The sequence below is a fragment of the Myxocyprinus asiaticus genome, chromosome 20 (genome assembly GCF_019703515.2).
Source record: "Myxocyprinus asiaticus isolate MX2 ecotype Aquarium Trade chromosome 20, UBuf_Myxa_2, whole genome shotgun sequence".
NCBI lineage: Eukaryota > Metazoa > Chordata > Actinopteri > Cypriniformes > Catostomidae > Myxocyprinus > Myxocyprinus asiaticus.
Genome location: NC_059363.1, coordinates 39,655,451 through 39,673,791, shown reverse-complemented (window position 1 = coordinate 39,673,791; position 18,341 = coordinate 39,655,451). Strand labels below are relative to the sequence as shown.

At 43.2% G+C, this 18,341-nt stretch overlaps 1 protein-coding gene across 4 annotated transcripts in view; it reads right to left on the bottom strand.

Annotated features, from left to right (window-relative positions):
• The window catches only part of kif6 (kinesin family member 6), a 326,246-nt gene extending 308,384 nt beyond the window's left edge, over positions 1 to 17,862 (bottom strand). For 3 of the 4 annotated variants that reach the window (XR_007892184.1, XR_007892185.1, XM_051646212.1), the window contains exons 1-3: positions 17,729 to 17,862; positions 17,129 to 17,235; positions 7,974 to 8,048 (exon numbers count right to left, since the gene is read on the bottom strand). Coding sequence is in view for 2 of the 4 variants with exons in the window: in XM_051646212.1 (XP_051502172.1) it covers positions 7,974 to 8,048; positions 17,129 to 17,235; positions 17,729 to 17,788 (242 nt within the window). In the remaining 2 variants the exon portion in view is untranslated. The remainder of the gene's footprint in view (positions 1 to 7,973; positions 8,049 to 17,128; positions 17,236 to 17,728) is intronic. The other variant, XM_051646213.1, reaches the window with a different exon arrangement.
• Between the last annotated feature and the right edge of the window lie 479 nt (positions 17,863 to 18,341).

The following is an 18,341-nucleotide window of genomic DNA, read 5'->3' as shown; positions in this document are numbered from 1 at the left end:
GGCTCGCCTTCGTAAGAAAGCAAGCCACCCCAGAGGCTCCCCGCCTCGGTCCTTTTACCCACGGGTATGAGGCCAGTGCAGCTAGCACTGGGGGCGATTTGGGGACCCCAATGGGACCGCCTCCGCCGGGTATCCCCCCACGGACCTCCCATTCCCCAGCATGCTCGTCTGCCCTGATCGGGCTTCCGGATGAGTCTGCCGGCTCACCTCACGGCGAGTTTGACCTCTTATTCGGAGCCCGCGAAAGTGATGAGCTCTCGAACACAGCATCGGAGAGCGGGCTCGTCCAGTCAGAAGCCTCAGCTGGGCTGCTCCCTTTGGGGACGATTGCCCAGTCACAGGCTGACGCGGAGATGACGACATGCTTTCCCGGGCAGCTGCGAGCGTTGGCTAGAGTGGAACTCACTGCTCTTCCCTGAACCCTCGTGGCTTGGTGACTGGTTCCTGGGCTCGCGGTGCCGCTCAAAGCCATGCCCCGCCCCAGTTCCTTTCTTCCCGGAAGTGCATGAAGAGCTGACAAGGTCGCAGGAGGCACTTTTTACTGCCCGTCCCAATCTTTTCAGCTTCCCCGCCCTAACTATCCTCGATCGTGGGGCGGCCAAGGGCTAATCGGCAATCACCCGGTGGATAAAGGCGCTCGCGGTGCACCTAAGCCTGCAGAGCGCCGTCACCTGGCGCAGGTGCCCAAAGCCCCCGTCCAAGGCCTGTAAGTTTACGTCGTCTCTGACGGCCAAGGCCTACGGTGCTGCTGGACAAGCCGCCTCCGCCCTGCACACCATGGCTCTCCTACAAGTCCGCCAAGGCGCTAAAGGAACTGCACGAGGGTGGTTCCGCCCCGGGATTGATGCAGGAACTGCGCTCGGTGACCGACCTTGCTCTACGAGCGACGGAGGTCACGGCGCAGTCTCTCGGGCAGACGATGGCCACACTAGTGGTCCAGGAGCGCCACCTTTGGCTCAACCTGGTCGAGATGGACAAGGCCGACAAGACACGATTCCTCGCTGCCCCCATTTCCTAGGCGGGCCTATTCGGCGACACCATCGAGGACTTTGCCCAGCAGTTTTCGATGGTGGAGCAGTAGACGGATGCTAGCCGGCATCTCCTGCCCCGGCGTGGCTCCAGATCCCGCACCCCGTCTACTCATCGCCAAGGGCGTGCCCCTGTGGTGACTGCACCGGCTCTGCCAATGCCCGCCACTTCGGCCCGGCCCCGGTGTGGAGCCCACCGCAGGAAGCAGACGCCACCCGTCTCGCGGCCGCCCAGAAAGGCTTCAAAGCGCCCTTGAGACGGGCGACCCAGGGACAACAAAACCCGCTGCTCTGAAGCTGGTAAGCAGATCTCTCCATCTTTTTGTTACCTTTTGCATTTAATTGCACTGCATGCCCAAGTGGCTGCAGTACTCAAGAGCTTAGCAAGAGCGGTTTCCTTGTTCCCTGGGTCACGTATCCGGTGTGCACAGCAATCATCACGACCACCGTCCACCACTCTATTTGGCAGGTTTGGCGATCCAGCAGCGGTCTCCCGCCCCTGGGCGCCCAGCTGTGGCACAAATCCACCCCCGATGTGACAGTCTCCACGGGTCACGAGGACAGGCCTCTTCCTCCCCCGTGCCAGGATGTTCCGGGGGTGGTCACAAGGGGCCAGGTAAGTCCTTCAATGTCCTTAGACTCAGCACGGCCACGACGTGGTGTGGCACCTCGAGCTCTGCCCCGCCGCGAGGTCCCACCTGCTGGTAAGTCCGATGACATTGTCCCTTTGGTCCCCCTTGCGCGGCACTTGGACGCATGGCTTGCGCTTTCCAATCCGTCGCGAGGGCTGGTCCGGACCGTCCGAACCGGCTGTGCGGTTCATTTTGCCGGGCGTCCGCCCAGGTTCAGCGGTGTCCACTTCACCTTGGTGGAGATTGCTACCCTCCTATGGAAGGGTGCGATAGAACCTGTCCCTCCAGCTGAGATGAAGAAGGGGTTTTTCAGCCCCTACTTCATCATACCGAAAAAAGAACTAGGCTTTACACAGACTCCCGTTCAAGATGCTGACGCAAAAATGCATTATGGCGAGCGTCCAGCATCAAGATTGGTTCGCGGTGGTAGACCTGAAGGATGCGTACTTCCACGTCTCGATCCTTCCTCGAAACAGACCCTTCCTGCGGTTTGCATCCGAGAGTCAGGCGTATCAGTACAAAGTCCTCCCTTTCAGCCTGTTTCCTCGCGTCTTTACGAAGGTCGCAGAGGCTGCTCTTGCCCCGTTAAGGGAGGTGGGCATTCGCATTCTCAACTATTTCGACGACTGGCTAATCCTAGCTCATTCTCGAGACATGTTGTGTGCACACAGGGACCTGGTGCTCTCACACCTCAGCCGATTAGGGCTTCGGGTCAACTGGGAAAAGCACAAGCTCCTCCCAGTTCAGAGCATCTCTTTTCTCAGTTTGGAGTTGGACTCAGTCTCCTTGACGGCACGCCTTACGAACGAGCGCACCCAGTCGGTGCTGGCCTGTTTGAACGCATTCAAACAGAAAACAGCGGTTCCACTGAAACTTTTTCAGAGGCTCCTGGGGCATATGGCATCCTCGGCGGTGGCCACCCCGCTCGGGTTGATGCATATGAGACTGCTTCAGCACTGGCTCCAGACTCGAGTGCCGAGATGGGCATGGCGCCACGGGACACGTTGCGTGGTCATAGTGCCGGTCTGTCACCGTCTTTTCAGCCCTTAGACCGACCTCTCGTTTCTACGGCAGGTGTTCCTCTAGAACTGGTCTCCAGGCGTGTCGTGGTCACGACAGACGCCTCCAAAATGGGCTGGGGCGCTGTTTGCAATGGGCACGCAGCCGCCGGCCTCTGGACGGGTCCGCGACTGCATTGGCACATCAACTGCCTCGAGTTGTTGGCAATTCTGCTCACCCTGCGGAGGTTTCGGCCATTGATCCAGGGCAAGCACATGTTAGTTCAGACAGACAACATGACAATGGTAGCATATGTCAACCGCCAAGGCGGTCTGCGCTCTCAGTGTATGTCACAACTCGCCCGCCGTCTCCTCCTCTGGAGTCAGCAGCACTTCAAGTTGCTGCAAGCCACTCACATCCTGGGCAACCTCAACACTACAGCGGACACGCTGTCACGACAGGTTACCCTCAGGGGAGAGTGGAGACTCCACCCTCAGGTGGTCCAGCTGATTTGGAGTCGATTCGACAGGCACAGGTGCACCTGTTCACCTCCCAAGGATCCTCCCCACTGCCCGCCCCTCAGCATCGACACACTGGCACACAGCTGGCTCCCTGGCATGCGCAAATATGCATTTCTCCCAGTGAGCCTGCTTGCGCAGACCCTGTGCAAGGTCAGGGAGGACGAGGAGCAGGTCGTCCTGGTAGCACCCTACTGGCCCACACAAACGTGGTGCTCAGACCTCACGCTCCTCGCAACAGCTCCCCCCTGGCAAATTCCCCTAGGGAAGGACCTTCTTTCTCAGGGAAGGGGCACCATCTGGCACCCGTGCCCAGACCTCTGGAATCTCCATGTCTGGCCCCTGGATGGGACATGAAGACCTAAGCGGTCTACCACCCGCGGTGGTAGACACGATCACTCAGGCTAGGGCCCCCTCTACAAGGCGCCTGTATGCCTTTAAGTGGCGTCTGTTTGCTAAGTGGTGTTCTTCATGAAGCGAAGACCCCCAGAGATGCGCAGTCGGATCAGTGCTTTCCTTCCTGCAGGAGAGGCTGGAAGGGAGGCTGTCCCCTTCCACTTTGAAGGTGTACGTTGCCGCCATAGCAGCACACCATGATGCAGTCGACAGTAGGTCCTTAGGGAAGCACGACCTGATCATCAGGTTCCTAAGAGGCGCCAGGAGGCTGAATCCCTCCAGACCGCGCCTCGTTCCCTCATGGGATCTCTCCGTAGTTCTTCAGGGTCTACAGAGAGCCCCCTTTGAGCCTTTGCAGTCAGCCGAGCTTAAGGCACTCTCCTTGAAGACTGCCCTCCTGACTGTGCTCACTTCCATCAAGAGGGTAGGTGACCTGCAAGCGTCCTCTGTCAGCGAAACGTGCCTGGAGTTCGGTCCAGGTTACTCTCACGTGATCCTGAGACCCTGACCGTGCTATGTGCCCAAGGTTCCCACCACCCCTTTAGGGACCAGGGGTGAACCTGCAAGCGCTGCCCCAGGAGGAGGCAGACCCAGCCCTGTCTTCGCTGTGTCCGGTGCGTGCTTTACGCATCTATTTGGATTGCACGCAGAGCTTTAGAATCTCTGAACAGCTCTTTGTCTGCTTTGGTGCACAGCGGAAAGGAAGCACTGTCTCCAAGCAGAGGATCGCCCACTGGCTCACTGACGCCATAACTATGGCATATGTCGACTAGGACATGCCGCCCCCGGTAGGGCTACATGCCCATTCTACCAGGGGTGTAGTGGCTCCCTGGGCCCTGGCCAGGGGTGCCTCTCTAACAGACATTTGCAGAGCAGCGGGCTGGGAAACACCCAACACCTGTGCAAGGTTCTACAACCTCCGGGTGGAACCGGATTCGTCCCAGGTAGTGACGCAACACAAGCGGATAAGCCCGGGATAGCTGGCCAGGTATATCGCTTGCACATAGCGCTTTCCACCTCCCTTGGAGCTGAAGACGTGCCCCATTAATTCCCAGTAGTGTTCACAAACTTTGTTCCCTGGTTGACTTCCTCCGAGCCCTGTGGCAGTCGAGTTTTCAGAGAGACTCGCAGATGGCCCAGTACACGCGCTAACTAAGAGCCCTGTTCTGGGGTAGGTGCTCCGCATGTTGCGGTTCCCTGTAAGGCTAACCCCATGCGATTATATATCTTCCGCCAATTCGTTTCCCTGTTGGCAAACTGTGTCTTCCTTGGGCAGAGCCCGTCTGCCCCAGTCTCCATGTTTGTAGTAACTCCTCCCCCACTGGGCAGGATCTACCTTGAAGACTCCCCACATGGTTGGAAAGACCATGTGACGTATTTTTCCACTTAAATATCCCCCCCTCTCTTTGGGCGAGGTGTGGTCTCCGCGGTGTCTTCCCCTTGGATGATCCCCCTTCTTTTTTAGGGAGTGGAAAAAAGAAGGGGAAAAGAGGCCACGACTGGGTTAAGCCGGTCTCTATCTTCTTGGTAGTCGACTTGTCCCCAAAAAGGGCTGTTCGACACTCATAAATATGTTGGGGGAGGTTACGTGTCGACCTGGTGTGCTGGCTATGAGGCACACAGTAGTCTGCCCACCACACACCGCCAGTTCACGTAACACAGTTCAGCCAATTGTGGAGTTTCGTATAGGGACCCCTAGTGTCACTACATCGACACAATGTCGAGTGAGTGACAGATAGGGAACATCATGGTTACTTGTGTCCCTCCTGCCACAACGCTGAACTACCCGCTGAAATGGCCGGACCTTATTTCGGCTCCTCAGCATAAAACTTGAATGAGTGGTTGCGTACCAGCTCCTTTTATACCTGTATGTCCGGGGGAGTGGCATGCAAATACCACTCGCCAATTTTCATTGGCCTTTTATCAAAGACCAGAGGTGTCTCGGGCTCCCAAGAGTGACCCCTACTGTCACTACATCGACACAATGTCTCGTTCCCTCCATCAGGGAACGGAGGTTACACAAGTAACAATGACGTTTTCTTTACCCAATTTTTTCAACTTGTATCTGGATTCAGATCTCTCTCATTTTTTTTCACTTTAGTTGTAAGATATTAGCCCACTTTTCATTCACACTGTTATTTTTGGAACCCAGTCAACTTAAATATTGTTGTAATTTGTAAACAAATAACAATGATAATAATAATTATAATAATAAAATAATAATAATAATTATTATTATTATTGACCTTTAGAATTTTATAATACAATAGTAAACTATTTCAGTCATGCACCTTTAACTTTAAAATGCTCAGGCTTTTATTTTGACAGTCTGAACACTCTGGAAGTTCTGTTAGTGTACGTATGTGGGCTAGCTCACAGTAGTTTAATTCGCTTCTTATTCAAAATCTGGTGAAATGGCCCTGAGGTGCCGTTCTCAATGCATGTTACAAATGAACCGAACTACTGAGCTTCTACATCTGCGATTTTGTTCTTGTGTGCCACTCACATATTGCGCACTGCTCTGAGGGCCATGAGCACATTAACATCATGTGCTTGCTATATATGTGTCAACAGAGCTGCGCCATTTACTAACGCGCTGCACATCAATTTTATATATTTACTTATTAAACAGCCTTTTGCGATTCACAGAGCTATGGCATGTCTTCAAGTGGCTTTGAATAAAATGCACAAGTCATATGGACTACTTTAATGGTGCCTTTATGGTTCTTTTATGAAATTTTTGGAGCTTGACAGTAACAAACATGACTAACACATGTTATCAGATTTGGATCGGGCTAGTCGGACCGATATCCGATCCGTCTAAAAACTTTAGTATCGGAGCCGATAACGATCAAGGTATCGGATCGATATATCCCTGCTTTGTTCAACATGAGATACTGAATGTAATTTTATTTGTTTGTTTTTTCAGAATTCATATCTAAGCACTTTCATGGGTTTACAAGTGGATACAGGCATATCGCCGTCCAATGGAACATTTGCTGATGCAGTATGAACATATTGGATTTTGCCGATACCGATAACTAAAGTGGTGGAAAAGGTTGATAACCGATTAATCTGACGATAATTTTTAAAATTTATTCATAGAATGTAAAACAAAACAAACAGTTCTCAGTCTTTCCATACTATGACAGGCAAAGGCACAGAGGCTACAAGAGTCCAACATTAATAAAATCCCAGTTGCAGTTTGTTGTGCAACCAAAATCCCAATGACCAGAAAGAAATGAAGATTTGGTGCATTACGCAGGACTTTATAACTAAACAAGCCTGGAATACACTTATTTTGGGACACTTATTTGGGAATGACAGAGATTTGGCTCTGTTACATTGCTCTACATTTAAGTATTTACCCAATTAAGTTTTTATAGCCTATATTCACCAGATTAAAACTATGAGTAACTATCGTTATATATTTTTGCCAATAACCGATAGTTCCAAAAAGCACTGATAAATCGTTAAACCTGATATACCGGTCTACCTCAGGATTACTTGGCAATTACAGGCAAGTGTGTAACAGCAGGGTTTGAAGTAAACTATGCGAACATGGCCTTCCAAAAACAGAACTTAATTATACCATTGCTAAATTGTTCTGTTTATTAACATATTGATAAATGGTTGCTAGGGTGTTCTGGGTGGTTAAGCCAGTTGCTTACTGGCCCAATTCAAAGGAAACCAACCCCCAAGTCTGTAGGTCCTAATCTATAAAATGTCTAAGGTCTTTTTTTGTTTGGTTGTTTTTCGGCCATTTTATAGTTTTATCCTCCACCAGTCTGACATCATAAGTCAGGTCACTTGGAAAAGTAATAGCACACCTCTCCTCAGCAAGCTGTGTGATTTGCTGTAATGCTGTGCATTACCCTCTGCATTAATAAGGGTGAATAAACTTTTCTAAGGTTATCCTGAGTTCCACATTTTTTTTAGTGGACATACGAAGTTAATTCACACAAGGGTTCTTGCAGAGTAACCACATGTATGGTTCATCACATTAGCTACAGTGTACCACTAATGTTGGACAACCAAAAAGAGTCCAAATACTGTTTGTACAGTAATTTTTGAACAGTATATTTATTTGTCATTTAACCCCCCCCAAAAAACGTTTTTGTGAAATGTTTATCTTGAAAAGTATGCTTGCACTATCTTTATTTAATTAAATGCCACTTGCTTTGATATTTTGTTTTCTAATGTTAATTAAAAATAAATAAATAAAAACTTTTCGGGCTACTATTTATATCAAAGCAGCTTGCCATCAAGTATGGTAAATCCTAAATTCAAGCAATCTTTGCTTCAGTGTTGATTATGTAACAGAGCGCAAGTGTTATTATTATATTAGTTTCATTAACAACAATGAGAACAGAAAGTGGGGGAAAATTTTTTTAACTCACTTATCAGCTACAGGCTTTGCAATGGCATCAAAGATTTCCTCTTGACTGGCTGTTTGGTCAAAAACCTTTTGAAACCTATAGTGAAAAAAACAAAACAATTTATATATATATATATATATATATATATATATATATATATATATATATATATATATATATATTTATATTTATATTTATATACATATATATATTAATCATAAGAGGTCCTCTACAGACAAATGAAAATTTGCTTTTACTTAAAGTTTAGTCACAAACCTGAGGAAAAGCAAAAGGTAGCTTATGGGCTGTGGCTGAATTATTTTCAAAGAAAGGTGAGTTTTTCAAACAAAGTTACTGCATGTCAAATACAGCAGTGAACAGCTGTTCACCTATTGTGGCTGCTCTGTCACTCATCCAATACTGCAATAAAAAATCTTCTCATTTTTCCCCTATGTCATCACTGCAAATATTTTATGCAAATTTATATTTGCCATTCTGTAAAACTAACATTCTGCTTTGGTGGAAAAATACACAAAGTCAGTTAAAAGGAAATTTATTACAATATCAGTTTGTTAACATCAGATGAACTTGTCAAAATTATCAAACATAAGTCAAGTTAGCCCCGATTTTTGAACGTTAAAGGTCATAAAATGACCATAATATGTCATTAGAGAATTAGGAAACATGCTAAGTTGAAATACTGGCTTCTCTGATAACAATGCTACAGCCAGTATATTCTACTTTTAAGTTTCCATTCCGGGCCGGAATTTCTGTTTATTTGTGGGATCCCGCCCACTGCCCACTTATCAATAGTATTTCAACACCACCGGGTTGCCAGATTTGAACAAGTTTGCAGGCAACACTGCATGCTGCAGCCACGGAAGCCAGCAAACGAACTGGATCAGAGAAAACAGATTCCACCCGACCTAAAAAGCCTCGCCATCCATCTAAAAACCACCATGACCAGAGGCGTAGTAAAACATGGATAAATATTGGAGATGCCTTTGGAAGATGGAAACAGCTTAAAGCCCAGAAATCCTTTCAAACGGATGCTGAGTTGGCTAATTTGCGTGTCAACATTCTGGCAACCCGCAAGAGCTTCGAGTCTGGGGCGGGGCAGACAACTCTCCTATATTTTGAATTTGGACTGCAGTACCCATTTCAAACGCTTGTTGCCAAACTTACATATAGCACCTTTGATGGATCCCAATGCCAGACAAATTCAAATGTTGAGTATTATGTCATGTGAAAATATTAAGACGAAGCTGACATGCCTGTGTTTTCTTTTAATGTAAACATCTCTACTGTTATAAGATGCTTTTTTTAGATTTTGTGTCATTTACAAAATTGTAAAGATATTGACCGATAATTCCAAATGTTATTTTGACAGATAAATAAAACCAAGAAAACCATTTAAATCTAGTGCATTTTCATTATAATGTTCTTTATGTGCTATATAGGCCTTCTTCACCATGCCTTCACTTTCTCTCACTCTGTGTGCATGCGCTCTCAGTGAAAGTGACGGTGCAAATGGCATATGTCGGCTTACTGCATACATAAATAACTCGCTAGTATTTCCGTACAAAATTATGATATAGAACATAATTACTTTAGGATACTTTAGGTACTTTAAATACCTAATTACATGAATCCCTTAAACCGAGTAAGGAAATCAGCGTTCTTGTTTACATGACGTTTCAGAATGTCGCTTTCTGCTTAATTTTCTTAAGTGAATGTAAACGTGGTCAGTGTCATCTGAAGTGATCCACTCGAGTCGAATGGATTACTTCAGTGTTGCCTTTATCTGCTTTGGAGCTTCAAAGGTCTGGCCACCATTCACTTGCATTTAAATGACCTATAGAGCTGAAATTTTCTTCTAAAAATCTTTATATTCTACAGAAGTCATATACATCTGGGATGGCATGAGGGTGATTAAAAAAGAGACCTATCCCTTTAACAACCTGCCCATGGTACTTAAGTAAAATCAGCCTGTACTGTCAAGTCTATTACCTTTATGAAAACATAATTATTTCAACATATTAAAATTTATTAATTAAGCTTGTGATGGCACTATGCTATTTATTAACACTTAAACACATGATTTGTCTGATAGAATCCTTAAAATAATTAAAAAATCTTTTACATAAAAACAATCACTATCAAACTGGAAAAGGTACTCATTTCATAGAATGACCCTGAAAGAGAATAAAACGAAATATTATATACTGTATTAATATTGTCATCTGTGTCTGCTGCTAATTAACATGATTAGTAAATGTTCCAGCGGACCAGAGTTGCTATCATTAGTATGGAATGTCTTCATTCATGATGAAAAAGTGTCCCAGGATGTATGTGTAACGACGGCTGGCACTGGCAATGACAAAGATGATGGAGTAAAGAACCCAAGTGCAAATTTATTCAAATCGTGATATCCATAAACCCTAACTACATACGTAAATAAAACATGAACTAGACTTGACCTCTCAACCAAAGTTACATACAAACAATACCTGACAATGGACAATGGAAAACATGAGGGTTAAATACATGAACATGGGAGAACACATGACAAGGATGACCAATAAACACAAAGAACTCTAAACAAGATAACAAGACAATCAACCAATGAAAACAAGACACATGAACATGGAGGGAAACATGAAATCACATGACAAGGGAACCACATGACATGAAACAGGAACTAGAATTTCAAAATAAAAGACGTGAAAAACATGAACCAACAAAATACACATGACAATATGACATAAGAATGGGAATACACTTTTATAGGGATAGTTCACCCAAAAATGAAAATTCTCTCATCATTTACTCACCCTCAAGGCATCCCAGATGTGTATGACTTTCTTTCTTCTGCAGAACACAAATTAAGATATTTAGAAGAATATTTCAGCTCTGTAGGTCCTCACAATGCAAGTGAATGGGTGCCAATATTTTGAAACTCCAAAATCCACATAAAAGGGAGAATACAAGTAATCCATATGACTCCAGTGGTTAAATCCATGTGTTCAAACACGATATGACAGGTGTGGGTGAGAAACAGATCAACATTTAAGTCATTTTTTGTCATAAATTCTGCTCTTATACAAGAAGGATGTGAATCACCCAAAACAGAAGAAGAATGAGGCAGTGAGAGTAAAGTGGAAATTGACTGAACAGCGAGGAGAATTTATAGTAAAAAAAGGACATAAATATTGATCAGTTTCTCACCCACACCTATCAAATCGCTTCAGAATATATGGATTTAACCACCAGAGTCGAGTACTTTTAGTTTGCCCTTATGTGGATTTTGGAGCTTTCAAATCTTGGCACCCATTCACTTACATTGTATGAACCTAAAGAGCTGAGAAATACTTCTTAAAATCTTCTATTGTGTTCAGCAGAAGAAAGTCATACACATCTGGGATGGCATGAGGGTGTGTAAATGATAAGAGAATTTTCATTTTTGGGTGAACTAACCCTTTAATGTCATATGTGAGATGCCTTTTCCATGAGCAAAGTGAATGTGTGTGTGTGTTTTTTTTCTTTTTTATTTCTAAAAGCTTTGTGCTCATTACTGGCACTTAAAACTGTGAATTTGAGGGTTTGATGCGCCCTGCCTAGTGGACAGGCACTGGAGACCCTGAATATCTGGGACAACTGCTTTAAAGGGGTCATGACATGAGGAATACAATTTTCCTTGATCTTTTGACATATAAGTGGTCATTGTACTATAAAAACATACTGCAAGTTTCAGAACTGAAAACATCCTCCTTAATAGAAAAATAGCATTTATTTAAACCAGTCTCTAGAAATGGCCAGTTTGGAATTTGTGGAACTTGTGACGTCATGAGGACCAAATATATCTGCATATGACTGCCTCTTCAGCAAGACTTTAACGCCTATTCTTCCTCATTGCACCCTTGGCCCTGGCCACTGGTGATCAATCAGTCACAGGTGAAGAGGAGAGAGGGCTTGTCATGGGAAATTCACCCAAAGGAGACTTACACAGGACACCTTTATGTGCCTATCTGGATTTAAATGTTTTTCTACATTACCTGCACTAGATGAATGGCTTTGACCAATAGCATACATCTTGCACTGCTTTTAAAAGTCACAATGTCAAGTTAGAACTCTAAAAAGAGACCTCCATTGTGTTTCATTCAGCTGCGCTGTTTCTTGTTGTTTGGAAGGCGTTCTGAACCGTTTTTGCACCCATCTGTGCTATTTTTAACTGTTAGTCTTTTGTAAACATATATGGACGTCTTTGATCTTTTTGATGCGCTTCCGGTGATGTGCACCACGTTTTAAGAGCGGTACAAGCGCAAGTTTTAAAAACGTGTCTCAATCTGCTGCGGCAAAAGATTGGGAGAAACATGCTGTTCCTGTGTGTAAACAAACACGGAAGATGTGAAATGTGAAGACCAGCATCTCTGCTTTGGCTTGTTGAAGCCGGCTTAAGCACCCCAACATCACCGTGTATTGTAATATGTTTGCGTATTCAGAACATTTCAGCGTGGATTGCTTTTATTCATAAATATTTCATATGTCATGACTATTTGATAGTTTATTATGCTGCTTGAGTGAACAGTTTAATATATTCAGTGTTAGATGTGCGTTATACTGTAGGTTAATCCTAAAATTTTGTATGATAAATGTTGTGGTCTTGTGGAGTTTGTTCATTTTCTTCGGATTGCATTTCAAATATGTCTGTATTTGAGGGGCTGCATGATGTTAGCCAATCATAACAGTGGGTGTTTACAATGAAGTTTTAAAGGGCCAGAGAGCTTGAAACCGAGTATTTCAGACAAAGGGCCAGAGACGAGGTGGAAAATTATTATATATTACTAAATTATGACTGTTTTTTGTGCAAAAAAAGTTTTGAAACACTTACTCATTCTTTATTATAATGTTTTTCACATTTTAGAATAAGAGTAAAGTCATCAAAACTATGGAATAACATAAATGGAACTATGGGAATTATGTTGTGACTAAACAAAATCCAAAATAAATAAAAACTGTGTTATATTTTAGCATCTTCAAAGTAGTCACCCTTTGCCTAGAATTTGCAGAAATGTACTCTTGACATTTCTCAACCAACTTCTTGAGGTATCACCCTGGGATGCATTTTAAACAGTATCGAAGGAGTTCCCATCTATGTTGGGCACTTATTGCTGCTTTTCTTTATTATTTTGTCCAAGTCATCAATTTCAAAAACTTTTTTTTTTAAATTACATTTAAGTTTTATAATGAAATAAATTAATATGGTGGCACAATTATATTTTTGTCTACAAAACTAATTGCAAACATTTAAGCATACGCCTTCAGATCAAAAGATTTTTAAGATCATGAGAAACATTTCAGTCAAGTGTTTCAAAACTTTTGACCAGTAGTGTATATACAGTACTGTGCAAAAGTCTTAGGCACATAAGATGTTTCACAAAAACATTTGTCTTATTTTTATCTGCTACTCTAGTGTGTCAATAGGAAATATACATTTTATACTCCCAAACATTCCTTTTGCAAATAGAATAGAATAGAATAGAAGAACAGGGAGCCCTGCAACAGACGGCATGGCCCTCACAGAGCCCCCCACTGAACATCTGGTCAGTCTGGGATTACACGAAGAGATAGAATTAATTGAGACAGCCTAAATAAATAAAAGAACTGTGGTGAATTCTCCAAGAAGCTTGGAACATCCTATCTGCCAACAATCAAGAACAACTGTGTCCAGGTGTAAGTAGGTGAATTGGTGCTGTTTTGAAGGCAAAAGTGTTCACACCAAATATTGATTTAGCTCTTTTTCTGTTTACTGGACATTGTATGACATTAATTGATTAATGAAAACTATTTATGTCATTAATTTTTTAAGAAATCCTCATTTTGGGGGGCCTGGGTAGCTCAGTGGTAAAAGACGCTGGCTACCACCCCTGGAGTTCGCTAGTTTGAATCCCAGGGCATGCTGAGTGACTCCATCCAGGTCTCCTAAGCAACCAAATTGGCCCGGTTGCTAGGGAGGGAAGAGTCACATGGGGTAACCTCCTCGTGGTCACTATAATGTGGTTCGTTTTCGGTGGGGCACGTGGTGAGTTGAGCACGGATGCCGCGGTGGATGGTGTGAAGCCTCCACATGTGCTATATCTCTCGTGGTAACGCACTCAACAAGCCATGTGATAAGATGCGCGGGTTGATGGCCTCAGATGCGGAGGCAACTGGGATTCATCCTCCGCCACCCAGATTGAGGCGAATCACTACATGACCACGAGGACTTAAAAGCACACTGGGAATTGGGCATTCCAAATTGGGTAAAAAAAAAAAAAAAAAAAAAGAAATCCTCATTTTGAACGTTTTTCACAAGTGACTAAACCTTTTGCACAGTACTGTATATATACTAACATTATACATGGACCTCAGGGAAGATAATAAAATTATAAAAAATAAAACATTTAAAAAAAAGAGTATGTCATGAACTCTTTAAACAATCGGACAAAGTTGCTCTAAGATTGTGTGCATGTACTGTAGCTGAAAGCTAGTACTGAAAGCTGACTGGCTTGAAAGGTTACCTCAGATAATTATTGGTTTGAAGGGGGCAGGTTTACCCCTGTCTCTTTGGCCTATTGATGAGTTGAATTTATTCACTAGTAATTGTTATAATTGTTAATCAAAGCATTTTTAGTAATGCACATTTATTCTGGTTATGTTATAATTATGAATGTTGCAGGTCATTTTTGTATTTGTCCTCTGAGGTGTGACTGACGGTCTGACCCATGTCAGGAATGCAGTTAACAGTGCTTACTCATTTAGCCCGGCTCCTAAGGACAAATATACATTGTTGTAACTATTCCATTGATCACCTATTCAGTTTAAGTAAGAGTTGTATTGTGTTTAGGTCATTAATTACTGACACAAATACATTTTAATTCATCACTAAAAGTATATTTCTGCATAACTTTGCTCTGTTGCGTTTGGACGTATTGTTCTCATTATGTTTGTTCCAGCTGATAAAGCCTGTGTCCCAGTGAGTGTGTCCCAACCTTAAGAGAACTGTTGTGTTCTGCCAAATGATGTCATTGCAGCGATTGTTTGTAGTTTTGAGAATCATGTGACTAAGTCAGAGGAACTGGAAGCCAGTGTATCTAAAGAGAAGACTCACCTGCTCAGACCTATTTCTGCTTACCAACTTCACTTAGTGTCTTGAAAATATAATCTTTGAATGTTTGCATTCACGTAGTTAAACAGAACACTGTGGTTGTAAGATTTCTAAAATAATCTGTACTGTTCACTTATCAGATCTCTGTACTCATAAGAGATGATGATGATGATGTACTCATAAGAGATGATTCATTTGCATATGCCTATAATTACTGTTGCTTCTGTAATCTAAGTTAGTTCGAAGTTAGATCCTCAACTAATTTTCTCTTTCTGTCTTTTGACTTTGGAAATGTGGAGAAATTTGTCTTCAGTAAACTCCCTCTATTGACTGAAATTTCAACATTGATTCCTGGTCATCATTATTCATACTGGTCTCTTTACTGGGTATAACTGTATTTCCTTACAGGTTATTGAGGCGGAAGAAGGCAAATTCAATCTCTTTCGCCCTCCTGATTTTTCTCCCTATATAGAGTCTGTGTCCGAAATCAAAGATAGCTGTCTAGTTGCCTCGCTGCCCTATCAGTCAATAACTCAACAGACAGTGTTTGCATACAAAGGTACCTCCAGAAACTGGTTTTGTACAGGCTACTGAGGCAGCATAATGTCACATCATTGCTAGAATACCAGCAACTGATTATCGGCATCTGGTGTCTACTAAAGGTAACGTGTCTACTTTATTGTGGTTCAGTTGGACTGAATGGTCTAATAATCTAGAACAAAATCAAGAGTTTTGGCGATAACCAAGTGTATATTTAAAAACTACAATACTTCTTTCTTGCTAGAAATGGAATCAAAAGTTGGAAAAGTTGAATAAAAACATACATTTATACACATTGTCTATCAACTGCCTCTTCTGCCGCCATTTTTTTTCTTAAACTCAACCACTATGGATCCACGCGTACAGGATTATGGGATTTCATCTATGCTGCCTTCAAAAATCAATTAGATGATGTTATCTCAGTAGACAGGATGTGACACGAACATTGGATTCATACGTGCCTTGGTCCCTTCCTACCTGCGTATACAGCCTCTGGAGGCAGCATTTTCCTGGTTTCGGACGGAGCTATTGTGCCTTCTACCCTCTTGTTTTTGCCAGATTGTTTTGTGTGTTCGTGTCTCCAGTTGGTTCAGGTTTCTCCTTGGTCGGTCTGGTACCTGTTTTTGTTTATTACTTATTTTGGTTATTCTCATTACTGTTGTTTTTCCTCCCTCAAGTGTTTTGTTTGCATTTTTGTATAAGTCGAAATAAAGCCCATTGATTGTTATCCTGCATTTGGGTCCTACTTCCAGTTCCCTGACATATAATACAAACCATTAATGCTTTTATCATATGCTTTTAGAACTATCCTCCAATAAACCAAGTAAAATCAAAATGTAAGCACTGGATGTATATTAGGCACTGGGCATATTTTATTTTGTCATTTGATTAACTTGACCTGTACTGTACTATTATCATCCCTTCAAAGTTTGGCTTTCAGCAGGTAAAGAGACTTTTTTGGTGGGCAGACCGCTTATCCTATATAGTAGCCGTAGTGAGACCGGGCAGCAGAATAAGCACATGGAGCCGCTCAGAAAAGTTATACACAAGATCACAATTAATTTTAAATGAGAGGGGCAAGTAGAACGGAGAACTAAACTGTCCTGAATATGCTGCATGGGTCTCATGTCAGCAGAGGGAGCACCCCGCCCCAAACAGCCCCAGAGACACTCTGCCACCCTGTGTGACCGCCTTTATCAACTATGCCAGGATATGCGACTGCTCGAAGCAATTTGTTTCATTTAGTTAATTTTCTTATTTATTAATTGTACACAGTAATAGATTTGCATATTGTGAATAAAACACACGTGAAAGATATTTGTTTGGCCAAATATGGGGCACAGTTGTCTGGTCCACCCATACCCCCCCCCCCCCCCCATCCACACACACCCAAGTGCCAGCCCTGCATAGAGAGAAAAATACACTTCATCTTCATCCTCAAGTATCTTAGTTTAAGTATTAGGCCCTCTTTAACACTATTCCACATCACCTGAATTTGTAGTTCTCCCTCTTGTTGTTGATAAAACCATCTGCCAAGTCTCTGGGAACTACAAACTCCAAGCTGCCACCCTGCTCCTCACAGTCTACAGTGTACACCTGCCAAGAAGAAGTTTAAACATGGAAAAACTCTTTCAAGAGCTCGACCATATAAATGTGAATAACAAGAACAGTAATGATGATGATGATGATGATGATGATGATGAAGCAGTAAGTCTGCTTGCAAATGAGGGGTGTGTAGCTCTATCTCTGTCCTTTAGAAGCATTATGGTTGTAATTAGAATCTAATTTATTTTCTTCTGTGGCCCATAATTGAGGGGAAATGAATAATGTGGAAGAGCCTTTTCAATAGTTTTTAGAGACAATGGATTTCTGATATGGCATCACCAAAGCTTTCAGAGAAAACACATGCAATAACTTCTCTATGAATGTTAACTCTTTAAACATAGCTTACAATCAGACAGAACAAAACACAGGAACTGGAGAGAAAAAAAAATGAAACTACGAAGCCATACGAGTGCAGTGACTATATCAACGGTACACAAATGTGAGACTTGTAACTGTCAGGCGTTTATGTATGTAAAACACTCACCGCGATGGGTTTCTTTGTCGGTTTAACACGGGCAAAGATTTGAATCGTTTGTTTTACCATTGTTTTATATAATATTTATGATACTTTAAAATATTTGTTCCATCCAAAGCACCAGCTTAGCTCCACGTTTACATCACTCTATTCTCTGAGTTTTTCATTCCCTTGTTTACAGCGGTTGCTAAGTGACCTGGGAGAGGGCAAAGCCCTTCAAACAGGAAGTCAACAGGTTAGCATATGTTAGCGTAACGCGGCCGTTCCATAGACATTCTAATGGTGCGTTCACATACAATGCGAAGAAAATTTTCGCCTCGCATTGCTCGCGCGAGTTTGACCGCTGGATTATAAATTTGTGTTTAAACTCGCGTTCGCGATTTTTTTTGTTTTTTTTTTTTTTTTTTTGTTTTTTTTTGAGTTATTCAAAAAAATATTCCCCCTTCTCTTCCGGAAAAGGACAGGAGGAGGGGCTTCTACCACAACTTATCTTTCCGCCATCAACCATGGCCGATATCACAACGATTGCTGCTCTGTATCTGTTGTGGAAGTCCCAGATACCTTGGAAAATGAAACACCGTCGTGTTTTGATGCATGATATCATCCGGAGGCGCATACAGCT